Source organism: Pan paniscus, chromosome 19 (genome assembly GCF_029289425.2).
Source record: "Pan paniscus chromosome 19, NHGRI_mPanPan1-v2.0_pri, whole genome shotgun sequence".
NCBI lineage: Eukaryota > Metazoa > Chordata > Mammalia > Primates > Hominidae > Pan > Pan paniscus.
The window spans coordinates 73,258,738-73,286,692 of record NC_073268.2 but is presented as its reverse complement, the minus strand read 5'-3'; the positions used below and the strand labels follow the sequence as shown (position 1 = coordinate 73,286,692).

The following is a 27,955-nucleotide window of genomic DNA, read 5'->3' as shown; positions in this document are numbered from 1 at the left end:
CCAATCTCCTGGCTGAACTACACCATCCTTTCTAAGCAAATGCCTAGAAAACTTAAAAGGTGCTCAGGGGGCAGAGCCAGGGAAAGTAGTCCTCCCACGTGGGGACCAAGAGGCCTCTGGTTTCCTGCCAGCGCTATCACCACCTAAGCCCTGTCCCCAGAACACAGTCCCATAGCAGAACCGACCAGTAGAGGCCAGAGAAGAGAGGGCACAGGCACTCATGTGCACTTGGCCTTCTTAGCCTGAGGTCTGGGGAGTTTCTTGTTTGGGGTAGGTTTAGGGGAAAGTGGCAAGAAGTCCGGATCACCCAGTAGCACACTCACCCAGGATGTCATTGGCAGAGAAGGCAGTGCCAGTGAAGGCAATGGGGGAGCGTAGATATTGGTGAGGTTCAGCTCTTTGAACTTCTTCCCAATCAAGTTCAGCGCTTTGTCTACATGATGTTGAGAGCCTAAATAGTGGATGGGGGCAGGACATACAATCACTGTAAGAGGAAACTCACACCCACACTCACAAAAACACAGCCACAGACCCCACTCCACTGGACTTTGCATAGAGTTCAAGTGCATCTTTGAGGTACCAAAACACTTAAGCTCTGCTTTAGGAAGAAAGGCATCTAAGCCTTTCAAATGATACCTCTGCCATTATGATCCATGCTTTCAATGCAACAGAAGAGGCAGGCAGCTGTGAAAATGCCAAGGGGGAATTGCACACAGGGCACTTCTGCTTTGAGAGAAGCCTTTATGGGGTGGGGGGCACTATGAACCCAGGACCCAGGCCCCGCCCAACCAAGCACCCACACTTCTCCTGGCCAAAGATCAGAGTAGGGAGGGACCTGAGTCTCCCGCAGGCACCTGAAATGGGGAAAAGGCTGCAGGGAAGATACCTAATGCTCCCTTCCCTGGGATGAGAAGCAGGGTTTCCTATTCCAAAAAGATAGCAATTGAAACTCAGATGCTATTCACTTCTATTTAATATTTCAGGTAAGAGGCAATACAAGCAGCAGATGCTACTGACCTTCTATGTGGCAGATCTGGATGCTCTGGGTGTAAGGCAGGGTTGAAATGTAGATCTTGGCACCAGATGTTTGCTTCAGAAAACTCACATAGCGCCCCTGCTTGCCAATTAGCCGACCGACTAAGTGCTTCCAGAAAGACAAAAAGAGATGAGAGGGTTAAAGGGAAACTAATTCCCCGGACACCCAAAGACCTACTTCTGTTTTACACAAGATCATGCTCAAACATATTAGCTGTTACCATGTCAGCATTTATTTTCCAGGACTATTCTAAGCACTTACATTTACTCATAGTACCTGTGAAACACAGATAACTTTATCACCATTCTGTATATGGGGAAACAAGCCCAGAGAGGCTAAGTAACTACCTTAAGGTCACACAGCTGCTAACCAGGAAGTTGAACCAGGCAGTCTGGCTCCAGGACCAAGCAGTTCCCATTTCATCCCAACAATGTGGCCCAGACCCGGAAAGCTGCAAAGGCAGCAGCATCTTCTCCTCTAAAACCCATGCTGAGAAGTTTCACCAGCACACAGTTTCTCGATTTCTCGTGCCCCTCTCCCTCAAGTCTACTCAGATCCAAAGATAAAGGGGCTCGATTTGAAAATGAAGGTCTAAGAACCCTGGGCTCCCGCTGCCAAGTGACAGCAGGCTGAAGCCTGCAGAGCAGGAGGCATGCATAAGTGCCCAGTGCGCCAGAGTTCAAGGCAGATAGAAGCAGCCAAACTTAGCCCTTACATAAGATGGGCTTCCACACAACCGCCAACGACCCCCTCCCAGAGGAGCTATTGGGGACATGGTCCATCCTCAGGCACAGCCTTTCTCTTCATGCCCTTTGTAACCACTGAAGGAAAAGCAGGCAGGACGGATAACAGGGCCCCCCAGGGAGGAAACCACCAAGAGACCTCGCAACCCACGGTCAAAACAGCCACTCTGACCCAGAGTTCAGACCAAGCCAAGTCTCCACCTGAGCACAGAGCCCAGGGCCCTGGGAGAATGCGGTCTGACAAATTATTTCTGAGCCCCAGAGATAAACATCAAGATCAAGCTAATATGTTGGAAGTTCTAACAGCAAGAAGCTCGAAACCACTTAAGCACTCAGGAATGGGGGACTGATGAAGTAAACTGACATCCACACAATGAATAATGCAGTTACAATTACATTTTCAAAGAATAACACACGAAAATTAAATTGTTAAATATTTAAAGTATTAATTAAAGCGACATAATCTCAGTTTTGTTTAAAAACCACAGGGTGCAAGATGAGAAGGAAATAAAAGTCTTTCACAGTCACTCTCAAGGGTAGGATTAGAGCTGATTTTTATTTTCTGCATGTATTTCTATACTTTTCAAGTTCTCTAAAATATGGATTTATGCTTTGCTCAATTATAAAATACACTTTACGTTGGAGCACTTGAGCAGAGCTCAGTGAAGGGATTCTGGCTGGCCCCCACGGCCTTGGTGTTTTTTTTCCAAATAGATCTGAGCCCCAGAATATGCAAGAACCACCCCTAAAGGAGACACACAGGCCTGCGAGTTTGAGAAGTACAAGAATAAGATGCTCCTGGAGGCAGCTGGAGGAATTCCATGTTGCAGGAAGCTCTCTGAGCCTTGGCAAAGTGTAGCGTGTCCTTTCCCTGCAGCCTTTGACTGACCCAGGGCTCCTTCTGGTTTACTGTCCCTCTCCCAGCCCCCTCCCTCCCTGAGGTCTAATGGCCCTGGCCCCAGGGAGCTTTGCGCTTACCACAGAACCAGCCTGGGGGACTCCGCCCCTACCTTTGGCACCTCGATCTCCCAGATGATGAGGTCGACCTTCTTAGGGTTGGAGCCTGCCTGGGCATTTTGGAAGCTCTCAGTCTTCTTGAGACTGCAACAGCTATCCACGGAATCCATGCTGTTCCTGTCAGAACCTGCAGGGGAAGAAGCAGCAGGCGCGCACACACACAGACCCCAGCTCAGAGCAGCCAGTAACCAAGAACTTCCCAAACTCACATTCCCAGGAGGCCCTGCCCCACACCCGCTCCTCAAGCTTGGCAGGTGACTGTCAACTTACAGTCTAGAAGGCTCAGAACAACCCCAATGAAAGGAGGACTGGGGGTGTCAATACACCTAATTTTAGCCTGTCACTTACAGTCCCACTTGCTTAATTGGCAGCCGCACCCAGCCACAGCTGCTGGAGCAGAGACACAAGTGGTGAACTTGGAAGAAACAGACTGCGCCCAGGGAAGGGGAGCCCAGAGGGCGGGGGAGGAGACACGCTTGAGGTCCATATGGTCCTGAGAGCCAGACCGATGGACCACAAACACCTTGACACCCTTCCAACTATCCTACCCCCTCAGACCAAGGGTCGGTCTCCTGTCCCCAGGGCCCAGTCCCAGGGTCACAGGTACTGGCCTTCAGCCCAGCAGAGCTAGACAAAGTCCTCACTGGCCTGCCTGAGGGCCCCATTCTTATACCTAGCGGGGACCCGCTCGTTCCTCTGCCATATGTGGACTAAAAAAGGAGAGTCTCCTTTCCCTTTGCTTAGGCCTGATTCATGCAACTCTGAACACTCTTCTGGCTCAAATACTCCCTTGGTCAAAAGACTGAGCCAAAGCTCATGCCCAGGAAAACCCAATGGGAACAGACTCTGCTCCCGACCTGGGCTGTTCCACTCTCACTCAAGAGCGTGCCAAAGGGACCGTCACAAAAAAGCGGGTCCAGATCAGCTCAAGAGAAGTGGCCCTGGCTTAAATATGGACGACTCAATCACCAGAAATAGATCACTCCTGAGAGTCTACCAATTAGGTTACCTTCCACATGGTTTCTCCAAACCCTGAGTATAATCCTTTGCCAAGTAACCCATACACTGGATGCAGAGAACTAAGGCCCAAGAGATCCTGCTCCCAGCTAAGGAAGAATCACCTTCAAAGTGACTTCCCCCCTTAACACTAGGCGCTTCGAACAGGATTCATGCAGGGAAAAGTACCCCTTCTGGGGGAAGACTGCTTGGCTAGCCTGCTGGAAGCATAACAGGCTGACAGGGGTTGGGCGAGGGGGCGGGGAGCTCTGCTCACTCACAGTATCCAGCCTCTGCCCCACAGAATGGGACTGGCTAACACCTGCCATCCCGATGGCTCCCAGCAGTGGCTCAGAACCACACCCGGACTCTAGCAGGCTGCACTCAAAGGCCAGCTTCGAGCTCCCTCAGTGGGGTGGTCCCTGGTCCCCTCTCAGCTTCAACTTCCTCACAAACAAAGCAGGGCTGACATGAAGGTACATGCGAGGCACTAACCTGGTGCTTGGCACCCACCGCATGCTCGTGGACAGTATTACCTCATTTCCACGTGCCATCCCTAAACCTCCCTGCCCATCACCACGGCTTAGGTTCAAGCCTAAACTCAGAAGACTTCAACAGGTCTGAGTAGCTACTACTATCCATCTAGAGTTGGCAGACAAGGCTGCAGGGCTTGTTAATTCAGCTGAGGGGCAGTAAGCAAAGGGAAACTCCTTTATTCTTAAAAAATAAATAAAATAAAAATCACCCATTTTCAGATGCAGTATTTTAAGAAACACTTAAACATCCCGAGATTAGGATGCATCATATAGTATCTTGCCTTCTATAATCATGACCGGCAGCACTTTTTTCTTTCCAAGGTACATAAAAACAGTAGTGTCTTAACAGCATCTTGGAGGTGACAAAATGTAGCGTGTGGTACAAACTAGATGCTGCTGAAAGTGGTAAAATTCCCAATAAAGATTCCCAACCTTCCCGGAGCTGAAATGGGAGGGAATGGCTCCAGGACAAACAAGTCAGAGAGCCACTCGGGATATTCGTGGCCTCTCTCCATGAGATAAATGAAAACACCCCAGGGTGCCTGCAGAAGCAGGGTCAGGAGCTGCTGACCTGTAAGTTAGCGGTCTGAACTGTCTACGCTGGGGTCAGCACTCGAAAAACCCAGGACACCTCGTTATCAAAGTGCCCCGCTTTCCCGGGGGTGGAGCTGCAACTGCACAGAAAGAAAATGGCTGAGGCTTTCTGCAAAGGTGACAGCGACAACTCAGGAAGCTCAAGCCTCTCACAAGTATTCAAAGCTGTGGCCGTTCTTTGGGCACTTACCCTGTAAGAGCTTCTGGAGAAGGAAAGCAGGTGAAGACATGGGAACAAGCACATGATTAAAAGGAAATAAAAACCATTCAAAACACTCACACCCATACCTGGCACTCAAGGGAAGTAAAGCTAAGGAGGCCTCTCCATTAAAACACACACACACACGCACACACAAAGAGGTTAGTGTTTAAAAAAGAAAAAAAAATGGGCTGGGCATGGTGACTCACACCTATAAACCCAGCACTCTGGGAGGCCGAGGGCGGAAGGATCACTTGAGCCCAGGAGTGCGAGACCAGCCTGGGCAACAAAGGAAGACTCCATCTGCACCAAAATAATAATAATTTTTTTAAACAAAGAAAAAGAGGCACACTAATGTTAATCAGCGAGCCCAACTTGGCACTAGTTCCTTGGGAAGGGCTCACTGGGGAAGGTCACCGGTTGAGGAACCAAGTTACAGCTCCCATGACTTGGGGTTTCAGGGCAATCTAACTCCTCAGTTACCCACCAGCTCTACGCTGTGTCCAGCCCTCTGCAGGTTGCGATAAAGAGCTGAGGAGCACCATGACTTTGCTGCACAAGTAGCAGAAGGGAGAGGCAGACTGGCAGCCTTTCTCCAAGAAATACTGGGAGCGCCCCATCCTCTAAACGAACCCGAGACCCTCCTACCTCCTGAATGATCTCCTTCCGCATCCATCGTCCATCCATCCTCAGCCCCCAAGTCTGACAACTCCCCCTTCAGCACCCCATTGCTGAAGGGCACAGTACTTTCTGGCAGTGGCGGGGTGATGGCCTTGTCCCTGGGGCTCGAGCTGGTCTCTGTGCAAGAGTCTTCAAGCCCTGAAGTGCTGAAAGAATCTGAGCAGTGTCCTGGGGAAGCCACCAAAGGGACACTTTGGCTGCTGTCTGACATGCAGGTGACACAGGTGGCATCTTCCACCAGGATGCCCGCCCGGTCCGGCGACTCTTCACTGGGGGTGGTCGGTGCCAGGCAGGAGGCCAGGGAGATGTGGTGTGCAGAGATATTTGGCTTACTGTCCTTGGTGGGGCTGGACAGAAGGCTCTTCAGGCAGCTCACGTAGGTCTTTGGTGGTAGTGAGCCCTCTGCTGGTAGGCCTGGCAAGGGGAGGCCAGCATCCGGCGGGGCAGCAGCTGCCTCTGCTGTGGCAGGCTCCGCAGTGTCTGGGCTCAAGACAGTTTTCTGGTGAACTGGGACACAGCTCTCTTCCTTCTGCCCTTGGAGCTGACTGGCCTGACACACACGACCTGCAACCTTGCCAACCGTGGTGGCCAGCACCTGTTCGGTTGCTTCTGAGATCACTTGGGAGATTATCTGGAAGGCAGCCCGCTCAATCTCCTCATTTCTATCCAAGCCCTCCTCATTTCTATCCAAGCTCTCCTCATTTCTATCCAAGCCCTCCTCATTTCTATCCAAGCCCTCCTCATTTCTATCCAAGCCCTCCTCATTTCTATCCAAGCTCTCCTCATTGCCCAGTTCTCCCTCGACACCTCTGTCCTGGGCTTTGGCGTCTGCGACTGGGGGTGCTGGCGCCACATCGTCCTTTGCCAGCTCTGTGTGAGCCGACTCGATGAACCTACTTGGCAACTTCTCTGCTACATACTCTTCCTCCTGCACTGGCCCCACCACCTGGGATGAGCTGCTCTTCCCCTTATCTTCTTCCCCCTCTAAAGAGGCCAGGCTGGGGCCCTTGCTGTTCTCCAATTCCAAGACATGCTCCCGAGACAACAGAGCTTCTTCAAGCACCTTTTCCCCCAACACGGCATCACCAGTCCCTTCGGCCCCACCTGTCTCTCTTGCCCTCTCCCCAGAGCTATGCTTCTCTGCGGGGACTGCGGGGTAGCCTGGCTGGACCTTCCTTGGCACCCTGCTGAACGGGGAATCTTGCTTACACACCTCAGCTGATTTGCTGGAGAATAGTACACCCTTTGGGGATGAAAGGGGGCACTCTAGAGGAATCGATTTGGCTTCACCACCTGTCAGGGCTAGCTCCAGCTTTGTACTGTCATCTCTGCGTGTTCCTGGTCGCAATCTCATGTCTGTGGTGTTAGGAAAAATGCCCGAGGACTCTGATCTTCGGCAAGGTGGGTGTGTCTGGAGCAATGCTGGGGGCTCTGCAGGCAGCTTGCTCACGGTGGACAGTTCCTTTTCTGGAGGCCCTGTGACACTGGGGGGTGTGGACACTACTTTGGGACAGACATCTTCCATGGGGAGAGGTTCCTTGATGGCAGGGTCAGCCCTCAGCTGCACAGCACCAGCCTCCACCTGCTGCTCATCATGGCTGCTGACATGGCCTTTTTTACGAGAGAAAAACCACCACCAGCCGAGGAGCGCCAGCATCCCAGGCAATGCCAAGGGGAAGAGCGAACGGAACTGGATTGCCATCCTGGAGGCTTGAAGTAATTATACCTGGGGAGAGCAGGAGAGCGGGGAGGAGGGATGTTACAGAGCCAGGTAGGAGGATACTGGCAACCGCACATGCAAGACAGTCAACAGGGTAGGGCTGGAGCCATCTCCTCCGCCTTCCCTGCCCTCCAAGAGGAGCACACCTCTCAGCTCGTACCAGTCCACCCTCTGTGTGATCCACTGGGGGTCAGTGGCCAGGAAGAGGCATCTTCCCCTCCATGCTCCCCAACTCACCCACCCTCTTGAAACAAACCGAGCATTCTATTCTTTAACCCAAATCCCTCCCTTCATCACTTCATGATGCCAAATTCTCCCTATGTTCCCCAAAAAGGGGCTAGCTGTGCTCAGTGTGGCTCAGTTCTCTAAACTCACAGAACATTTTTTTCTATCAAGTGGCATCAGAGCATTTCAAACCCCCATGGAATCCACATGTACATGGTTCCCTCACATCTACCCATAAAATCATGAGTCAATGAAATGGAACTTTGTTACTCAGCAATTAGAGACAGTGAGAATGAAGGAGGAATAAAATTCCCAATGGCTAAGGAGATGCTCCAGGGTGAGGGACCAACACAGCAAACTGCAGCATGAAGGTCCAGGTCAGACTTGGAAGATTCAAATACAGGCGCTCCCTGATCTTCCAAGGCTCAACTGAGAATTTTTCAACTTTACAATGGTGGGAAACAATACCCATTCAGTGGAAACTATACTTCCAATTTTGGATTCTGATCTTTTCCTGGACTACCGATAGGTGATGCGCTACTCTCTCGCGATGCTAGCTCCCAGTCATCCACTCTATCACAAGGGTGAACAACGGGCACTCCAGAGTGGACAGTGTTGCTAGGTGATTTTGCCCAACTGTAGACTACTGTGAGTCTTCTCAGCTCATGTAAAGTAGGCTAGGCTAAACTATGGTGTTCAGTAGGTTAGGTGCATTAGATGTATTTATTTTCGATTTATGCTATTTTCAGCTTACAATGGGTCTACCAGGATGTAACTCCATTGTAAGCTGAGGAGCATCTGTACCATCGTGGGGTCAGTGAGGGTGTCCTAGGGACCCACTGCGTAGTCTGGACTTTATCCTGCAGACAACAGAGAACCAGCATAGGTCTGCAAGGCACACACACCAAATTGTTTCTAGAAGGCAATTCTGGGAACAGGATGAAAAGTGCATCGAGGCTGGGCACAGTGGCTCATGCCTGAAGCCTGAAATCCCAGCACTTTGGGAGGCAGAGCTGGGCAGATCACCTAAGGTCAGAAGTTTGAGACTAGCCTGGGCAACACGGTGAAACCCTGTCTCTACTAAAAATACAAAAATTAGCTGGGCATGGTGGCAGGCGCCTGTTAATCCCAGCTACTCAGGAGGCTGAGGCAGGAGAATTGCTTGAACCCAGGGGGGTGGAGGTTGCAGTGAGCCGAGATCAAGACTCCATCTCAAAAAAGAAAAGTGAAGTATATCGAGCAGAAGGAACCTAGAAACCTAAGTCAGTTAGGTCTAAGCAAGGAGGAATAGTAAGGGCCTAGAAGAAGGCAACAGACATGTAAAGGGGATAGAAAACTCAATTTTTCCTCATCTGTAAGATGGGGACACATCTCTTAATGGATGGTTGGTATAAGGATTAGCTGAGATATAGAAAGTTCTTTGCAAAGCAGTTAACACTCATTAAAGGTATACGATGGGCTTATTCTAGAACACTTACATTCAATGCTTCCTATGCCAGCAAACTTTAAATCTCTCTGCCAAAGTAATGTCTTTCTAAAACCAAAAATCCTTGAACAGACAAGCTGAATTACACCTTATTTGGGTTTGTTTTCTTTTAGAGATAACAAATGCACATGTTTTAACAACTCATATTGGTTTGACTTACATTGTTTTCTGGCAGAACCAGAACATCAGTACTTTTAAAAGTTCCCTGAGAGGTTCTACTTTCCAGCCAAGGCTGGGAACCACTACTCTAGGACTCTGCTTCTGAAAGTGCGATCCATGTACCAGAAGTCCTGAATATTGCCTAGGACCTTGCTAGAAATGCAGTATCCCAGTCTCACCTCAGACTTGCATTTTAACAAGATCCCTAGGGGATTGAGAAGGCCCTTACAGTTTGTGAAGGAATGCTAAGGGGTGTGTTCTGCCCCTGAAGTGATGAAGTGGGGGCAGTGGTAGTGAGAAGGTCACCTCCATTTGAAAGTCCCTATATCTTTAAAGATAAACTTTCTTGCGATATTTGAAGCAGCAACAATGATAGCATTTGAAGCACAATGCAGGGCTAGGCAGTGGCCAGGGCTAAGGCTTTACATCAATTCCTCAGGGAAGAAATTTAGTGCTGCCGTTTTGCTTCACATTCAAACACAGAACCTTGCTAGATTGTTTTCCTCTCATCTCGCTGTCGTCCAGGCTGGAGTGCAGTGGTGTGATCTCGGCTCATTACAACCTCTGCCTCCAGGTTCATGCAATTCTCCTGTCTCAGCCTCCAGAGTAGCTGGGTCTACAGGCGCCCACCACCACACTTGGCTAATTTTTGTATTTTTGGTAGAGACGGGGTTTCGCGATGTTGGCTAGACTGGAACTCAAGACCTCAGGTGATCCGCCAGCCGGCCTCCCAAAGTGCTGGGATGACAGGCCACGGCGCCCAGCCAAATGAATTACTATCTTGAAGGTTAAAATAGCTCAAGGAGGCTGGGTGCGGTGGCTCACGCCTATAATCCTAGCACTTTCAGAGGCTGAGGCGGGTGGATCACGAGGTCAGGAGATTGAGACCATCCTGGTTAACATGTTAAACCCTGTTTCTACTAAAAATACAAAAAAAAAAGAGAGAGAGAGAGAGCCGGGCATTGTGGCGGGAGTGTGTACTCCCAGCTACTCGGGAGGCTGAGCGGGAGAATCACTTGAACCCGGGAGGCAGAGGTTGCAGTGAGCCAAGATAGTGCCACTGCACTCCAGTCTGGGTGACAGAGCGAGACTCAAAAAAAAAAAAAAGCTCAAGGCATACAGCCAAGGGATGGGTACCTAAATTCTCTTCCACATTAAATCTGGAACCCATTATTCTAGAACTGTGGGGAAGAGGCGCTATATGAGCCAAGAAAAGGGGAAGTCTGTACTACCTTTCCGGAGAGCCTTATGATAGCTCTTAAAAGCTCATAACCACATCCTACAACTCTGAAATCCCACACTTGGCATCTTTAAATTAAAAAAACAAAAACAAAACCACAACAAAGAAAAATCCACAAAGCCAAGCACCTGTGATCCCAGCTACTTAAAGAGGCAGAGACAGGAGGATCGCTGAAGTCCAGGAGTTGCCACCAGCCTGGGCAACACAGTGAGACTAGTCCCTTAAAAAATTTTTTTTCAAAATGTTTTTAACCCACGTACCTCTGCACAGGCTGAGGCATCATTTGAAACAAAATTGGGATTAACAAACATTTCAGGGGAATCACTGCTAGGTGGATTACGGAATCCACGGACATACCGATGTTACCGAAAGAAGTTGATCTCATGTGCCGACATGGAAAAAATCACCTGGATACGTAAAACAAAAAGGTACAGACCACCATGTGTATGGAATGTCTATGTTCACATAATCCCATGGAAAAACTAGGAAGGACACACAACAAGCCATTCAGTTGTAGGAGAGGGGAAGTTTCTACACACTGATCTTGTATCCTGCAAACTTGCTGAACTCACTAATTCTAACCATTTAGTAGATTTCCTTGGGATTTCTTACCTACAGATAGAGAGTCTTACTTCCTCCTTTTGGGAGGAGAGATTTTTAATTTCTTTCACAACGGTTCTCCAACTTGGCTTCACATTAGCATCATCTGGTAAGCTTTTAAAAGCCCAAGGCCAAGGCAGCACCAGCCCTATTAAATCAGAATCTTAGAGTGAGACCCCAGCAGCAGGGTTTTTTTTAAACCAAGGTGATTACAATGTGCAGTCAAGTTTGAGAATCACTGTTCTGAGGCCAGGTGTGGTGGCTCATACCCAAAATCCCAGCACTTTGGGAGGCGGGGGTTGGGGGTGGTGGAGGGGGCGGCAAATCGCTTGAGGCCAGGAGTTTGAGACCAGCCTGGGCAACATGTGAAACCCTGTCTCTAAAAAACATTAGCCAGGTGGTATAATTCCAGCTGCTCCAGAGGCTGAGGCAGGAGGATCACTTGAGCCAGGGAGGCGGAGGTTGCAGTGAACTGAGATCGTGCCACTGCACTTGCAACAGAGTGAGACCCCATCCTGGGGGGAAGAAAGAGAGAATCACTGTTCTGTAATAACCCGCCCACACCCCAAAAAGTGGTAATGATGGGAGATTTGCCTTGTATTTGCTTTGTGTTCAATTGTCTTTCAAATAAAAGAGTAAAGACAGGGAAGTCTCCCTAAACCTATTCTGGTTTGGGGGCTGCCCAATAAAAATAATTTTATTTAATTTTTTGAGACGGGAGTTTTGCTCTCGTTGTCCAGGCTGGAGTGCAATGGCGTGATCTTGGCTCACCGCAACCTCCGCCTCCCGGGTTCAAGTGATTCTTATGCCTCAGCCTCCTGAGTACCTGACATTACAGGCATGCGCCACCACACCCAGCTAATTTTGTATTTTTAGTAGAGACAGGGTTTCTCCATGTTGGTCTGGCTGGAAAAAATAATTTAAAAAAAAGAGTAAGGACAGTTTGAGACGGGAAAGTGGCTATGAGGAAAGGCTGCAATGGATAGGGGAGTGTGCCCGTGGCCTGCTGTCAGAAGATTCAAATCCTACCTAACAGGGGACATGCCAGCAGGAAGAGGAGTGGAGTCTAAACCCAGGTTTTCATCCGGTCAGTTTGTTTGTTTGTTTACTTATTTATTTATTTAAGACAGAGTCTTGCTCTGTCGCCCAAGCTGGAGTGCAGTGGGCACGATCTCGGCTTACAGCAACCTCTGCCTCCTAGGTTCAAGTGATTCTCCCACCTCAGCCTCCCAAGTAGCTGGGATTACAGGCACACGGCACCATGTCTGGCTAATGTTTGTGTGTGTGTGTGTGTGTGTGTGTGTGTGTGTGTGTGTGTGTGTGTGTGTGTGTTTTAGCAGAGATGGAGTTTCACACCATGTTGGCCAGGCTGGGCTCGAACTCCTGACCTCAAGTGATCCACCCACCTTGGCCTCAAAAACTGCTGGGATTATAGGCGTGAGCCACCACGCCTGGCCAGGTCAGTAAATTTAGATTGTGATTCCTTATTAACTAGGCAATCCCATTTCACCCAGATTTATAGCTGTGACTCCCATAGCAATTATCTGATCGCAGGAAAAAGATTAAATGGGATGGGTAGAGAGGAAGAAAAACAATCCTAACAGCTACCCCACCGGGGGCCAGTTCTCCTTATTTTACATATCAAGGGCCCAAGGCCGCAGACTCTAATTGGCTGTCTGCTCAAAACACAAACCACCTCTCAAGATGGCTGGGAGAAGCCCCACCCCTTTAGAACTAAAAGTTGATCCCAAGGGGTCCTGCCTGTCTCCAGCCGTTAGTTGCTGGTCCCACACCACACCACCACACCCAGCCTCCCAAGATCCCATAAGGGGGCTATACTACAGTGAGGTAGAGACCCAACACTCAAAGCACGCACCTCTGCCCTGGCTTTGGTCTTGTACCCTGGGCCACCCATACCCAGTCCCCAGCACCTTCTGTCACTAGGCTCCCTGCACTTCACCTGCCCTGTTCTCAGTCCTCAGACAGAATGCACAGAATCGCCACTGCAGGCCACAACACCCATCTCTGCCTGCTGCTCTGTAGCTTACCGGGACACCACCACTAGCCCTCCCTGCCCAGCTTGTTCCCCAGAGACTGAGGCTCTAAGCCCTCAGACCACCACCTCTAGAGTCACCCCTATAGTCACTGGAGCTACTGAAGAATTACTGCCTGGAAAACATGGTTTCTACAACATTTCCAAGCCAGGGAAGGCCTCCTAGAAGGCACTGAATACTGCTACCCATTTCACCCAACCCACAGAATCCAGGATGTCCCACCTAAATTCCCAGTGCCCATCTCTCCCCAGCCTTCACCCCGCACTCTGGACTAGAGCCAGAGACCCAAGGCTGAGCAATCAGGAACCAGGTGTCACTGCTTCTATGCAGTGAGTGGCTCAAGATAAAGCCCTTCTCACACCATTGCTTCCAGGAACAGAAACTGCCTGGCTCGAAGCGCTCCACCAGCACTTGAGAACAGAGATTAGCAGATCCCCGAAGAGCAGAGTGGAAGATGTGTTTTTTTCCTTGCTACCAGGGAATTGTGCCTAGAGATGTGAACCATCCTCCAACAAGAACACAGCCAAGAGACCCTGGGATCAGCAGGCCTTGGCTGGGTCTCACTAAGGGCACCCATTGCCAGGAGACACCTCACAGATGCCCCTCTACCAGCCCCCACTTCCCACTAGTCAAGAAATCAGCTAGGCTAGGTGTGGTGGCTCACGCCTGTAATCCCAGCACTTTGGGAGGCTGAGGCGGGCGGATCATGAGATCAGGAGATCAAGACCATCCTGGCTAATACAGTGAAACCCCGCCTCTACTAAAAATACAAAAAAAAAAATAGCGGGGCTTGGTGGCGGGCACCTGTAGTCCCAGCTACTTGGGAGGCTGAGGCAGGAGAATGGCATGAACCTGGGAGGCAGAGCTTGCAGTGAGCTGAGATCGCACCACTGCAGTCCAGCCTGGGCAACAGAGTGAGACTCCGTCTCAAAAAAAAAAAAAAAAAAAATCAGCTAGCCCCTCACTCCCTCACCCCTGAGCCACTCTCACCTCAGTCAAACAGACTTCTTGGGAATTGGTAAGATGCCATTTTGCCCAATTTACGTGGTCCGACAGGGCTACAAGAGGTGGTATAAAATGCATCAGCCTTTCCTGAATGCCCAGGTAGTGCCACCTTTTCATACATACACATACCCCTTCAGCCTTACAAGGCTCTTCTGACATCTTCCTTCCTGCACTGGGCCAGACTCTTCGGAGTTGCTCTCTTTGCCCTGAGGTGTTTGTTTTTGTAAACCTGAACTTCAACATTTAAGTGGTATCACAGTAGTCCCCAAAGCCTTCCTACTCACAAGCTAATCAAAGGCTGGCTCCTCCGCCAGGCCCAGGACTAAGGGCAGACCTGTCTGCAGTCAGAGAAAAGCCTCCCAGAAGGATGCTGCAGAGCCCTGCCCTAGGGTTGGTGGGGAGGACACTCTGTCATCTTGAATCTGTTGGAATTAAATAGCTGCCTGCTTATTTTTAGCAGGTCCATTTGCCTGGGAATAGATGCATACTGGCTAGTTGCCAAGTGGTCACACAGAGCTGAAGTTAGGCACGTGCTACAGCCACAGGCCTCAGCATTCATCTGCTCACTCCAGGTTCCAAAGGATCTCTTCTTTCTCCAGGGAGGTACCTGCAGCTTCTCAGAACAGCCCTCAGAAAAGTAATGGCCTCACTCTCAACTCAGCTGACAAACCTGGTAACTGCAGGCTACAGCCTTCTGCTAAACAAGAAAACAAATCCCTGGCAATGGTACAGAGAGTGTTGGTCCCAGTGACTAAGCCAATTTGGCTGCAGTTACTGCAAAAAGAGCCGCATGTAACTGATGGGAAAGTCCACCATAAAAACAACAGCTTAGGAGCCAAGTGCCCAACAAGCCCAATTTGGGCTTGGGCCTGGTCAGTGAAGCCACATCCACTTTGCGTTCTGAATGAACATTTACACTGGAATTTGAACATTTCTTCCATTATTCCAGTGTTCACACTGACAAAGGCTGTCCCCAGGTGTTCTACCAATAGGAAGGAGCCTGCCCAAGACACTCCACCTCCAGAGTGCCCAGCTCATTAAGTTCCTGCTGAGGGACTCTTCCCTTTGAAGGGGGTCTTCCAAGGGCAGGGAATCAGAACCTAAAGCCCAGCACTTCAGCCACTGCATTCAGAGAATGACAGCAGACTGTGGCCAGGCAGAGGCATACTCCCTTCCATGGGAGTTTGGTGGAGGAAAATCACAAACTCGGAGTTCTCCGCAAGATTCCAAAAGCGCCTCTTGGCTTGTATCAGATGCATTTACCTATTTCCTCATCAGGTCACAGTCATTCACCTTGCTCATTCATTCAAATATGTTTAAGTTGCTATAAGCAGCAGATTCTGATCACCAGAAGCACATGATTCTGATGGAAGAATCAATCTCTCTCACTCACTCACACACACATCCCTGCGCCACAAGCAGCTGAGAAGTGGGCAAAGGGAGCCCAGGAAGGCTTTCTCAAAGAGGACCAGGATTTCCTTAGGCTGCAATGGGTGGGTAGGGAGGGGGAAAGGACATAAATTGAGGTTCTAATATCTCTGGGCATGGGAGGGAACAGTGAGTCCCAAAGTAAAACAGGAAGAAATCCTAGGAGCTGAAGTGCTGGTCAGGCGAGACAACGAGTTTGACCTTTGCCACAGGAGCCATAGTCGCAGCAGTTGCAACATGGTAAAGTAGAGTAGGTCACAAGAGGTAAAGGTCTCGGTGACCCTCAAGAGTGACTGCTATCCAATACTGGCAGCCACTTAGTCATGGGAGGTTACTGAGCACTTGAAATGTGACCAGTGTGACTAGGGCACTGAATTCTACTTTAGGTTAACTTGAACTCTCCACCTGCAGCTGGCAGCTACCTACTGGACAATGCAGCTCTAAAGGGTGTTCCCAGAAGGCCCCAATGAACAGGAGGGCTGGATACATGCTGCAGCCGCCAACACCTACCTTGCTGGGTAGTGCTCGGTTCTGCCACCAAGGGTGGGGGCGATGGTAGGCCTGGGCTGTGCACCCTCAGCAGCATGGCTGGGCCAGGAATCAGAGTGCTGGAGCCATGGCTCAGGTGTTGGTCCCAGCCCAGCCTCAGTGCTCACAGGACTGTTACCTTCATCCTCAGGGGCCTGTGTAAGTCACAGTAAGCTATGACTTCATGTGGGTACCCTAGAGATCCCAAATTAGCTCACAGTGGGGTTGTGAGGTCCTGTCCAGGACTGTCCCCCACCCTCCATTGTGATGGCCCACAGAGAAGCCAGGGGGGCCAGCACCACCAGACCAGCATACTTTGTGGGTGCTTCTGCCCTTCCACGTAGAGCAGCTGTCAGGAACTCGGGACACTTTCCCAGCCCAATTCACAGAAGGAAGGCCAGAAGGCCAGAGGCTTAACCCAGTAGTGTCTGAGTACCTGCTTGGCAAAGCCTTCTACGGCCAAAATGAAAACCCTGAATCCACTACCAGGTGCTCTAGGTAAGACAAGCCAAAAGCCAGAAATACCATCTCTGGACATGGCCTCAAAGTAAGAGCTCCGCCAGCCCAACTAAAAGTTAAACCAACTCCTGCTCTGGAAAACTTAGTACCCGAGGGTGAACTGCCCAGTCTCCTTCCTGCTCTGCTGGCCAAATCCATGGCAGGTCCAAGTCACATGCCTCTTTTTGTGAAGGAAAAATCATCAGCACCTCCTACAAAGGTCTTCCTAATCACTTCATTTTGGGGTAGGGGTGTGGATTTTAAAACTTTGAAGACTATGTCACACTCACCTTGCCCCTCACCTCTGGCCTTGACAACCATCTTGCTTTACAAGTGAATTCCGCCAGGTTTCTAAAGATGGTCACAACACAGGTGCCAGGAATGCCTTCCTGGGTACATGGAGTTCCCGCCCATGACCACAGAAGACGTTACACAAAACTGCCCAAAAGGTATGAAATGGCAATCTGACAACAACCTGACTTAAAAGCCAGTAAAGACATCAGAAAAGATGTTGGTGTGCAGCAAGAAACCCTTCGCAGCACCTCACATGGGCAAAACCAAAGAGCTAAGACCCTGATCTTCCTAATGGCAGACAGTGAACTACGACCACCCCAGAAATCACATAAAAGCATAGAAGGTAATTTCTATTCAACAAATAATTACTGGCACTCACAGAGAAAAGCATGGTGGGACACAAATTAATCAGGCAAGGCACTGCCCTCGAGGCACTTTCAGTCTTGGCGGGGAGGAGTGGAGGGCAGAATTAAAAAACAAAAAAAAAATAGCCCAAACAGGCCACCACGGTAGCTCACGCCTACAATCCCCAACACTTCGGGAGGATTGCTTGAGGCCAGGAGCTCAAGACCAGCCTGGGCAATATAGTGAGACCTTGTATCTACAAAAAAAAAAAATTTTTTTTAATTACCCAGGCATAGTGGCGCACACCTGTAGTCCCAACTACTCGAGAGGCTGAGGTGGGAGAATTGCTTGAACCCAGGAGGCAGAGGTTGCAGTGAGCCGAGATCGCACCACTGCACTCCAACCTGGGCAACAGAGTGACACCTTGTCTCAAAAAACAAGCAATGACCTTTTCTCCAGTGGGCCTGTTACTGCCACTCTCTGCTACTGACCAACTGAAAGTTTTGTCCATAGGACATGGAAGTGCCCTGTTAGGGGTGAAGGAGGAACAGAAAATGGGGTGCCAGTGTCCTCAGACTAGAATGTTCTAGTATCTTGGGGTAGGAATGAGAGAATATAAGCCTGAATGCCAGCATTATGGGAGCCAAGGAGAGTTGGGATGCCCCATTCAATATATAGACTTTCATTCAAGACCCATCTTCAGCCAGGCACGATGGCTCACACCTGTAATCCCAACACTTTGGGAAGTTGGAAGATTACTTGAGCCCAGGAGTTCGAGACTAGCCTGGGCAATGTGGTGAGACCTCATCTCTACAAAAAAAAATTTAAAAGAATTAGTCGGGCATAGTAGTACATGCCTCTTGTCCCAGCTACTCAGCAGGCTGAGGTGGGAGGATCACTTGAGCCCAGGAAATCAAGGCTGCAGTGAGCTATGATGGCATTACTGCACTCCAGCCTGGGGGACAGTGAGACCTGTCTTTAAAAAAAAAAAAAAAAAAAAAGTAGGGGGGGACCCATTTTCACCACTACCTGGTACCCAAATCCAGATCGCCACATTTATAACTTCTCTAAAAAGTGAAGCCAGACCTTCTGCTGGCCTGGCCTGGCGGAAGGGCTCCACAGGCCTAGTTGTCTGCTGACTTCAGCCACCCAACTGAAGGCCCAATCCATGCCTTCAAAGATGCCTGTCCCTGCATGGATCGGCTGGCTTCTTGTGGGCCACAAACCACGCACACCTTCTCAGCAAGCTACTGAATGATGGGCTCCCCCAAGACAAGGAAATCAACCAAGAAAGGAGGGGCACTGGATCCAGAAACGAGACAAGAGAAGGGGAGAGGGAATTCCAAGGCTGAAGGGGAAGCAGAGCCAGGGAAAAGGGATGCGCCCAGGAGAAACGTGGAACCGTTGCGAGTATCTGGTATGTGAAGCCACAGTGAGAGCCACTTTCCCCCAATGACAGGCATTCCACAGCAATGGTGGAGGCTGCGAGGTGCTCAGGGAACTGGTGAGAGAGACAGAAAATTAAGCAAAAGAAACTAAGGAAATTAACTAGGAGAGGAGAAGAAGAAAATGAAGGAAAAGAAGAAATATGGGAAACTAAAAACCTTGCAGCCATAAACAAGGTTCATATTATAATAATGTATATTCTGAAGAGCAACTTGACCAAAACTTGGGCTATCTCTACACTGGGATGATGAGGGAAGAAAAAAGCATAGGAACGAGCTAAATCCTATCTCCCACAGCAGAAAAACAAATCAGATAATAATCCTTAAAAAGAAAGAAAATAATACTACTGACAATGATGGGGACAGCTGGAAGAATTGAAAGTAATGGGGGTGGGGGGCAGTGGGCAAAGGACTGTCCTTTCAAGCCTTGTACACAGTCAAAAGCCAAATCCTTTCTACAAGTAATGTTTTGATAGAAAACACATTATTAAGATACATACAAGTAGCAATGCATGCTCTATTACCACACAGCTTTATGTTTCTGATTAACCATCCTAAATTTGCATTAATGTCAACTCATCTGTGTACAAACTTGTAAGGCCTTATTTTCCTATAATAATTGATGCCAATTTTGCTTCAGAGACCCCCAACTGCCCAGCTGACATAATAGTAATATCAAAAAGAGAGCATGCTTATTGGCAGGTTAGATCCCTCTGGAAGCAAGGCATTGAGGGCTAGCCAGCATCAGATGGCTGGACCTCTCAGGGCCAGTCATTTAACAAAGAGTTGAACACGCACTGTGAGCCAAGTTCGCTGGGCACATAAGGCAAAGAGATCCCTCAGGAAGCAAAGGTGGAAGGAAGGGTAGAGAGTCAAATTACAGGTAAGATACTGCAAAGATTCCGCGACTTAAATATAAAGACCTGCAGCCTCTCTCAACTGATTGAGAGAACTGAACCCTAAGGCTGCCCTTGCATGTGTTGAATTACCTATATCCCTGTGCATGTAGCAGGGCACCAGCTGGGAGAGTTGAGGAACGGTCACCTAGTCCTTTTCTGTGTGCTGTGGTTGAAATGAGAAAGGCTGGATGGAGCACTTGGAAGGGGAAGCTGCAGACAGAATGAGGCGGGAATGCCTCTTGGAAGAGGTGGCATCAGAACTGGAACACTTGAGAACTGTGCCAAGATCTGGGGGGAGGCAGGAGGAGAGCGGGGAGAAAGTTCCAGGCAGGAAGAACATGTGCCAAAGTCCTAAGGCAGGAACAGGCTTGGCTGACTCAAGAGGTAGCAAGAGGGGAGGTGAAGATGAGGTCAGAGCATGGCTCTCAGAGAAAGGGCTCTCCAACATCACTGCGCGGAAGGCCAGTCGGACTCGCAAGAACCCCAAGGGACACGGTCCACCAAACTTTCTCCAGAGGGGAAAGTGATGTGCCTGAAGAGCCAAGGGGCTTTAGTTCTTAATTAATAAGCAGAAGCTGCTTCCAGACTTGATTCCTGAAACAGGATGCCTCTGTGGCTGGTAGCATGACAGGTACACTGTGTAGGTAAACAGGGGCTTGCTTTTACCTTGAAGTTCTCAGCGAATACACTTGCCAGGAAGCCCTGCGGCCACACCACACATTAGCCTTACAGAGCCACCACTAAGGGTAAGGGATAATAAGCCCCCCTTACTCTCAGGCTCCCTCAAAGGAACCTGTTCCAATAAGGCAGTCCAGCCCCAGGAGGCGGACACACACAGCCTACGTAAGCCCTTGCCACTTCTTTGAATCAGACTTTGCAAAAAACAACCTTGCTCTCCAGCCAACATAAACCATAGGCAACAGAGGGCCTTATAAGGCTTGAAGCTTTCTTAATCAGAAACAGTTAGATGGGCTGGAGTTAGCAGCTCCAAGTTAGAAGGAAGGAGGAACTGAAAAGGAGAGAAGAAAGGGTGGCCTAGGGAACCAGCAAGCTTGCTGGTCAAACTGCTTTTTCATCCCTCTTCAGCTTCTGTGTCATCACAGTAAAGAATTCTCACTGGGGGTCTATGGCCATGCCTCCTTTCATGTTTGCATTTTGGTTTAAGGCAGAGGAATCAGACTGCCCACCAATCCACACTATTAGAGAGTTTTTAAGTGTCCATTTAGTGGTCAGCCTTTAGGCTGGGCAACTTCACACAAAAATGAAGTTATGGGGCCAGGCACGGTGGCTCACACCTGTAATCTCAGCACTTTGGGAGACCAACATGGAATGATCACTTGAGCCTAGGAGTCTTGAAATGGGTCTGGGCAAGGTGATGAGACCCCATCACTACAAAAAAAGTTTTTTTTAACTAGCCAGGCATCATGATGTGCACCTATAGTCCCGGGTACTTGGGAGGCTGAGGCAGGAGGATCCCTTGAACCCAGGAATTCAAGGCAGCAGTGAGCTATGATCGAGCCACTGTACTCTAGCCTGGGTGACAAAGCAAGACCTCATCTCTAAATAAATAAATAAATAAATAATGTTTTTAATGGGGTTATGTGGTTTCCTGAGAAATTGCCTGCTGGGGCAACAAGGGGTCCTCACTCCCCAGGCAGCAGTCTGACACCTAGCTCCCCAGCTCCCCAGCTCCCCGGGCTGCCTCAGTCACATGCCTGCCTGCACCAGGAGGCAGGCTGGGCCCCTGCCACAGATCCAGAATAGAAAAGGCAGCCCTGGAGACCTCTTAAGCAGCCACCCCCTCCACACACCCCTTGGCAGCTTCCAGGGTGGCTTTATTCTCCTCTCTCTCCTGACGAGGCGGTGGCAGCAGAGACAGCAGCAGCTTTGGCACCAGGACCTGTCCCGTACACTGCAGCCACATGCACTTGGCCCTCCTAAAGGATGCCACCTGCTAAAAATAGCACCAGCACATGCTTGGCCAGGTGAGCCACACCAAAGCCAAAGGACAAAGCAGGGAGGTTATTTGCAGCACGGCCTTTTCTCCCAGAGACAGCTAAAGGCACAGCTGAGTGTGGGTCTCCCTCCAAGGCAGTTCAGGAAAGTGAGAATCACTCCTGCTCCTTTTTCTTGGGAGTGGCAGAAAGGAGGGGCAAGAAGGAGTGTACAGAAGACTGAACTGTCCTTCAGATCTGTCATCGACCCAACCTCACAAAGGCACATCCAGGCCCAGGCCAGAGAAGGGATGGGGGCTGGGGCTGTGCTTGAACAGATCTTACTGCCTCCTCTAATCAGGAGGCCAGCTACTGCTGGGTGACAGCCTTTGCAGGGCCAGGAGATGGTCTGTGACCTCCAAGTGAGGTCTGACAGGTGTCGGCAAATTAGTGACTTCAGGATTGTCTTTTTCAATCAGCTCAGTCTTCAGAGCAGTTTCCCTGAGCCCTCAGGCACAGCTTTTTTTATTCATAGTCATTACTTGTGCATTTCAAAAGCACCCGATGGTTGCATAATTCTGATGATAAAATATGGCTTTGGAAAGACAAGAGAGTTAAGAGTAGGATCCTGTACTTCAGTTTCCCATAAAATGAAGATGTCCTGTAATATGGAATATCTCCCTCACAGAGTTGTAACGAGGCTGAACACACTTAAGTCAGACTCCATATGTGGGATCAATGATTTTAATCTTTCTAAAACCCAGTTTAGTTTCCTGAATGAGGATGTGGTGATAAAGGGGCAGTAAATAAGCAACAACCAAAATGAGCATGGGGGGCGGCGGGGGCAGAGGAGGAGGTGGGGAGCACGCCCCAGCCCAGGTCCAAGCCAGTCCAGCCCTTGCTGTGTCCAGGGACCAGTTTACTCTACTCGGATCTTGTTTCTTCACCCACAAACTAATCACTGTACTAACCTCATAGGGCTGACAGAGAATAAAAATGACACAGTTAGAAAAAAAAAGCCACTAATATGCCAGTAGGTGCTCATCAGTAAGTGTCCTTTATGCTGCCTGGCTCCAAGAAAAGAGATCTCACATTATATATACCAAAGGTCAATCTAGCAGGGTTCAAACAAAGCACACCCAGGACTAGAAGAGGGGGCATCTGGAAACAAAGAACTCCCCACCCCTGCCACAACAGAACACGTTAGCATCCACACTGTGGCCCCACTCTCCCCCAACACCTTCTGTGAAGAATGGCCCCTAACATTTAGGTGGACTGGAAACAGCAGAATGAAACCACAACCTCGTTTAAGAGAAGGGCCGCACTGAGATCTGTAGGAAGTCATCAGGTGGGTGAAGGACCAAGTAACAATATGTTGACATCTGACATTTGGAGACCAAGGACAAACCAGCAGGGATCTTTATGATAAGAAACAGGCTTCAAACCAAAAGGGCTTTCTAAGGGCTTAGCATCTGGACCTTTGCTTCACGCTCCTATCCCCAGGTCCTTTCTGAAGGTCCTCACTCAAACTGTTTCAAAACTGATCGTCCACTCCCAACTGGCAGACTAGAACTCACTTGTAGTATGCCATGGAGACAACCAGCAGATAATTTGTCACCAAAGCTGTTGGGTTTATGGACTCTGGAAGACTAAGTTCAAACATGTTATGCTTTAGAGATTTACAAGTTGAGACAATTAAGCTTTTAGAGTTGGAGAAAAAAAAACTTTCTAGGCCAGCGCTGTCCAACAAAACTTTCTTCGATTATGGAAAATGTTCTTGACCTGTAGTGACCAGGACGGCAGCCACTAGCTACACGAGGCCACTGAGAACCTGAAATGTGGCTAATGTCACTAAGAAATTTTTTTAAAAATACTTTCAAAAGTTTAATTAGTCACACAGCTAGCAGCTACCCTACAGACAAGGCAGCTCTAAACTCCCCACACCCAGGACAAATTTAGGCAAATAAAGCTATCTTTAAAAATAAAAAATATTTAGAACAGTAGCACACCTTAGAGCTAAGAACTTGAGATGAACAGTGAGTTGTTTTTTTTCCCCTTAAGTCTTTGACATGTACTACCCATTGAGCTGTGCTCCCCAGCCCAAACACATCACTCCAGTGGCCCCTGGGCACGTTTGGTCTAACTCCAAGGCTCCCAGGACCATAATCTGAATACTGATAATTTTGACCAACCCTCTTTTAGCCACTGAATAAACCAAGATCTGGAAGGCCAACCAGCCTGCCTAGAATCACCGCCAGGTTTCAGCTCTGAGAGCTGCAGCAAGTCCCAGGCTCTTGTCAGCAAAGCCCAGCAGTGAAACAAACCCATCAGCCCTAGGTTATACACACTTTTACTTTCAGGACTCACCTCAGGGCCCTTCTTTGCTCCCAAGTGCAACTGGGCCTTAGTGACACATGGCTCGGTGAACACAACCAGCCACCATTACAGAACAGGGAACACAATGTTTACCACTGACTGCTGCAAACTATCAAACCAAGCCGGAAAAACAAGCAGATGGTGAAGACCCGGACAGAATGTGGACAAGGCTGCACCATTTAGTAAAATGAAAAAGTTAAGGCAAAGGACACCTTGAAAGCTATTGATTGCTGGAAAGCTAATTCTCAGAATGCTGAATGATAACACACACGATGTTAACAATCTACTTAGAAAGCAGCAGAAAGATTAGGAGAAAAGCCCAGGGATTTAAGAATATTCCTTGGTTCTTCTCACAAAAGCCATCCAGAGGACCTAGTTTTAACTCCACACCCACACTTCCTAGTTCCTCTACCCCTCAATTTGAATTTGTGTGCCAGCCACTGAAACAATCCAGAATGACCTCCAGCTTCACCCTCACTGTTCTCAGAGGTGTGAGGATTAAAGGATTAGTGTGCTCATAACTCACCTAGCACAGTAACTATCAAGAAAGAGGCATCCTCTCAAGTTTAGCTCCCAGCTCCCCCACTACCTGTTTCTCCAGCCAGACTCTGTCCTACTCCAAACATGCTCACTGATGATGTTTTCCACAGCCCAAGCTTCAAATTAGGTACCAAGGCCAGGAGGTTCCTTCAGTGGGATGCCACATATGATGGGAACTTAATGTTAAATGATCATAAAAGTGAAAACTGCCTGAGGTATTACACCAGGAAGGAACATGGAAGAAACAGAACTTGCCCTAAGAAGCAAGATTTAGGACTAAAATACACCCCCCACCATAAAGATGAGCAACTCTCAAACAGTATATGAGATGATTTCAACGGGACAAGATGCCCACAGGATCTACTACCTCCCCATAGTGGAAGAAAACGCCTGAGAATGACAAGCTGAAGGTATTAACTCATACCTGAAACAACTGACTTCCCCACAATAGGAAAACAGACCAAGCTACAGAAAGGCCCAATCATTCAGACTCACAGGGAAGATTAGGAAGGAGTGACCTAGGGGAACTCTACGGCCAGCTCTCTGGGTACATTGGCTACAAGCTGCCTGCTCTTCAAAGCCCTGAAATGCACACACAATCAAGTCATGTTGCAGGCTGGGAGTAGGAGGCTAGCCAGCAAAGCTTAGGGAAACCAATTCGTTTTTCCTCCCAAACAAGCTTCTGGGTCAGAGGCTAAGGAGAGGGGTGCTTTTAATAGAATTCAAGTCACTCAAGTAATTCAAGAGAAACAAAGTCAGTCTCAGGGATTGTTCAGGGAGGAGAGGGGAAGAGCAATGCTTAAGCACCTATCACAGTCCCCAGTATCACAAATATGATCTCCATTTGTCTTTAGGACAGGAAAAGGGAATACTGTAGAGGCTAACACCAGCCTTCCCCTAAAATATGGCTGCAACCCAGCCTATGTCCAAAGCTCAAGAATAATTTGGGTTACCAGGCAGCAAGAGAAATTGCTTTTAAATATTGATGTTCAGCAACCTTACACTGGAGACATATCGACTTCAGCACCTGAGCAGGCCACTTACAACAGACACCTCCACTGTCACCCTGCAGTGGCCAAGTGAGAATGCATTTCCTAGAAACAACTGGGAGATGGGAGAGATATTCCTACGAGGAACTAGACCTAGACACAAATCCATTAGACCTGTCTCACTCATTGGCTAGGATCTGTTACCTGCAAGTTCTGAGCCATCATCTGACAACATGCATGAAGACAGAGCCTATGAATCCAGTAATGGACTCAAGCTTTAGTGATTTGCATGCCTGTAGGATCCAGAGGACCTCCACTAACCTAGGGCCATATTTCAAAGAGAATACACCCAGGAATTATGCAGAACCTACAAAACCAGTTAGAGGTTAAAGAAAAGTTCAACACAAGTCAAAAGGCTCCCAAAACATAACTTCACTTGCTTCCAGTGCTCAGGGTCTTAAATAATCAGCAGGTGAACCACTTCAATGCCAAGATCAGAGGAATCACATAAATGATCAAGTCAGGCAGCCTTCTTCATTTCAAAGATGTTCTGTACCTTTAAGAGCAAAGTGGATGGGTGGTGCTAAGAGTCCAAGCTTTGCTTTCTAAATAAAGAGTTAAAAAAAAAAAAAAGGTACTAATTTGGGAAGGACTTAGCAGTTACATGAGCTTGTAAGGCTACTAGTTGCCAGAATTAATAGCTTTTTGTGAACGGTGTTCCTTGATCAGTAACTAACAGATACTGTTGCACCAGGTCCAGCAGCCTAGATTTCACTGGAGACAAATTTAAACACGAAGTAACGCGCACTACAGCAGGGGAAAGATACCCAGGTTAACCTCACTAATTGCCCTGCGCATACACCCTACCCAGCTTGAGAGGCCTCGACTCGCACCTGGAGCGAAGTCCACCGGGTTTGTGTTAACGGCGGCAGGAAGGCGCCGCCACCCAGGACATCCCCCAGGAGAGGAAGATCCCGAAACGCCCAGGGCTCCCATGCCGTTCCGAGTCGCCACAGCACCGCCTACCACGATCAGCACCTTTCTTCTCCTATCCCTCCCTGGAAGGGAAACAGGAAGACCTTCAGCTAGGGCACAAAAGAGTTGAACGCCAGAAAGCCCGCGTTCGAGGCATCCAGCCACTGCCTCTCCTAGCACATCGTAACCCCAAAACTGGCGCGGTCCCTCCAGATCGCAGACCCGGGGCCCTGGGCCGCAGGCGGGGCCGGACACGTGACCGTCGGCGCCCCCGGGCGTGAGGTCGGCAGACACCCCAGGCTGGACGGCCTCCACCCCTCCGGACACGCCTGCAGGGGCTACGAATGCAAATTCCCCCCGAGACGCCCCTGAGCCTCCGACCTCCAGACCCCAATTCGGTTCGAACGGTCCCTCAGCCCGAAACACGGTTGGATCACAACCGGCCGATGTCCCGGCCCATCTTCCCAGTTCCCCTGGCTCGCCGCACGGAACTCCCAGGGGCTGCGCCGGCGGGCGAGCCGAGGGTGAGAAGTTGGGCGAGGCTCCAGAAGTGAAGGGGCAGCTCCGGCTCAGACTGTGTACACACGACCTTTGAAAAGTAAACGCCCGCGGGGCTGGGCGACCTTGGGTGGGACGCGCTCGGGTCAGCCTCGCAGGCGGGTGTGCACGCTCCGGTTAAGTTGAGGTGCAGAGAGGCGACCCGGGCGTCGCGCCCTCGCCCCCCGCCCCCGAGGACAGTGACGCGCGTGGGGAGGACCGCGCGGCCGCAGAGCGCCGCCCAGAGCCGCGCACACGCGATCTGTCAGGAGCCCGCGGGCAGACAACCGGCGGGGGAGGACGAGAGGGGGCGCAGACGAGGGAGGGAAAGATGGGCCTGCCTGACAGCGCGCGGCGGCCGAGAGCCCCCAGGACACCTCTGCGTCCGGAGCGTCCCGCCCCCGGGGTACCTGGAGGGCGCGTCGCACCCTGCACCTGCACCTCAGGCTCCCCATCGCCCCGACCCCGCCGCCTTCGGGTCTCCGGCAGGGGGTCCCCGGCGCAGCTGCCCCCGACCTACCAGCTCCTCGGCTACCATCGGGGTGCGGGATGCGGAGTCCGCGCGCCGCCGCCGGCCCCCGGCTGTGCCCCGCGGCCCGGCCCGCAGCGCCGCGCTTCCGCAGCTCCCCGCTTCCGCAGCTCCCCCACGTGCTAGCCCAGGCGGGTGGAACACAGAGACATTAAATACTGAAGACGCGCGGCGACGTGCCCGCAGCGCGACGCAGGCCCCGCCCCTCGCCCTTGTGCCCCCGCGCTCCCGAGCCCGCCCCGCTCACCTGCGCGTGCGCACCGCCGGCCGCTCCCGGCAGTGCCTCCGCCGCGCCTCTCCCAGCTGCGCCAGAGGGGGCGCGGTCTACAGCGCTGGGCTAACATCCC

General features: G+C 50.1%; 1 protein-coding gene across 8 annotated transcripts in view; it reads right to left on the bottom strand.

The window, feature by feature from the left end:
• The window catches only part of AKAP1 (A-kinase anchoring protein 1), a 36,269-nt gene extending 8,398 nt beyond the window's left edge, over positions 1–27,871 (bottom strand). Inside the window, exons 1-6 of one of the 8 annotated variants that reach the window (XM_034942531.3) lie at positions 27,600–27,803; positions 26,461–26,625; positions 5,770–7,528; positions 2,790–2,923; positions 1,018–1,144; positions 324–451 (exon numbers count right to left, since the gene is read on the bottom strand). In XM_034942531.3, the coding sequence (XP_034798422.2) occupies positions 324–451; positions 1,018–1,144; positions 2,790–2,923; positions 5,770–7,504 (2,124 nt within the window). In that variant the 5' untranslated portion in view covers positions 7,505–7,528; positions 26,461–26,625; positions 27,600–27,803. Of the gene's footprint in view, positions 1–323; positions 452–1,017; positions 1,145–2,789; positions 2,924–5,769; positions 7,529–16,229; positions 16,496–17,035; positions 18,641–26,460; positions 26,626–26,923; positions 27,277–27,599; positions 27,821–27,855 lie in introns of those variants that run through there. The other 7 variants (XM_008970603.5, XM_034942530.3, XM_055102157.2 and 4 more) reach the window with 7 other exon arrangements.
• Positions 27,872–27,955: the final 84 nt, after the last annotated feature.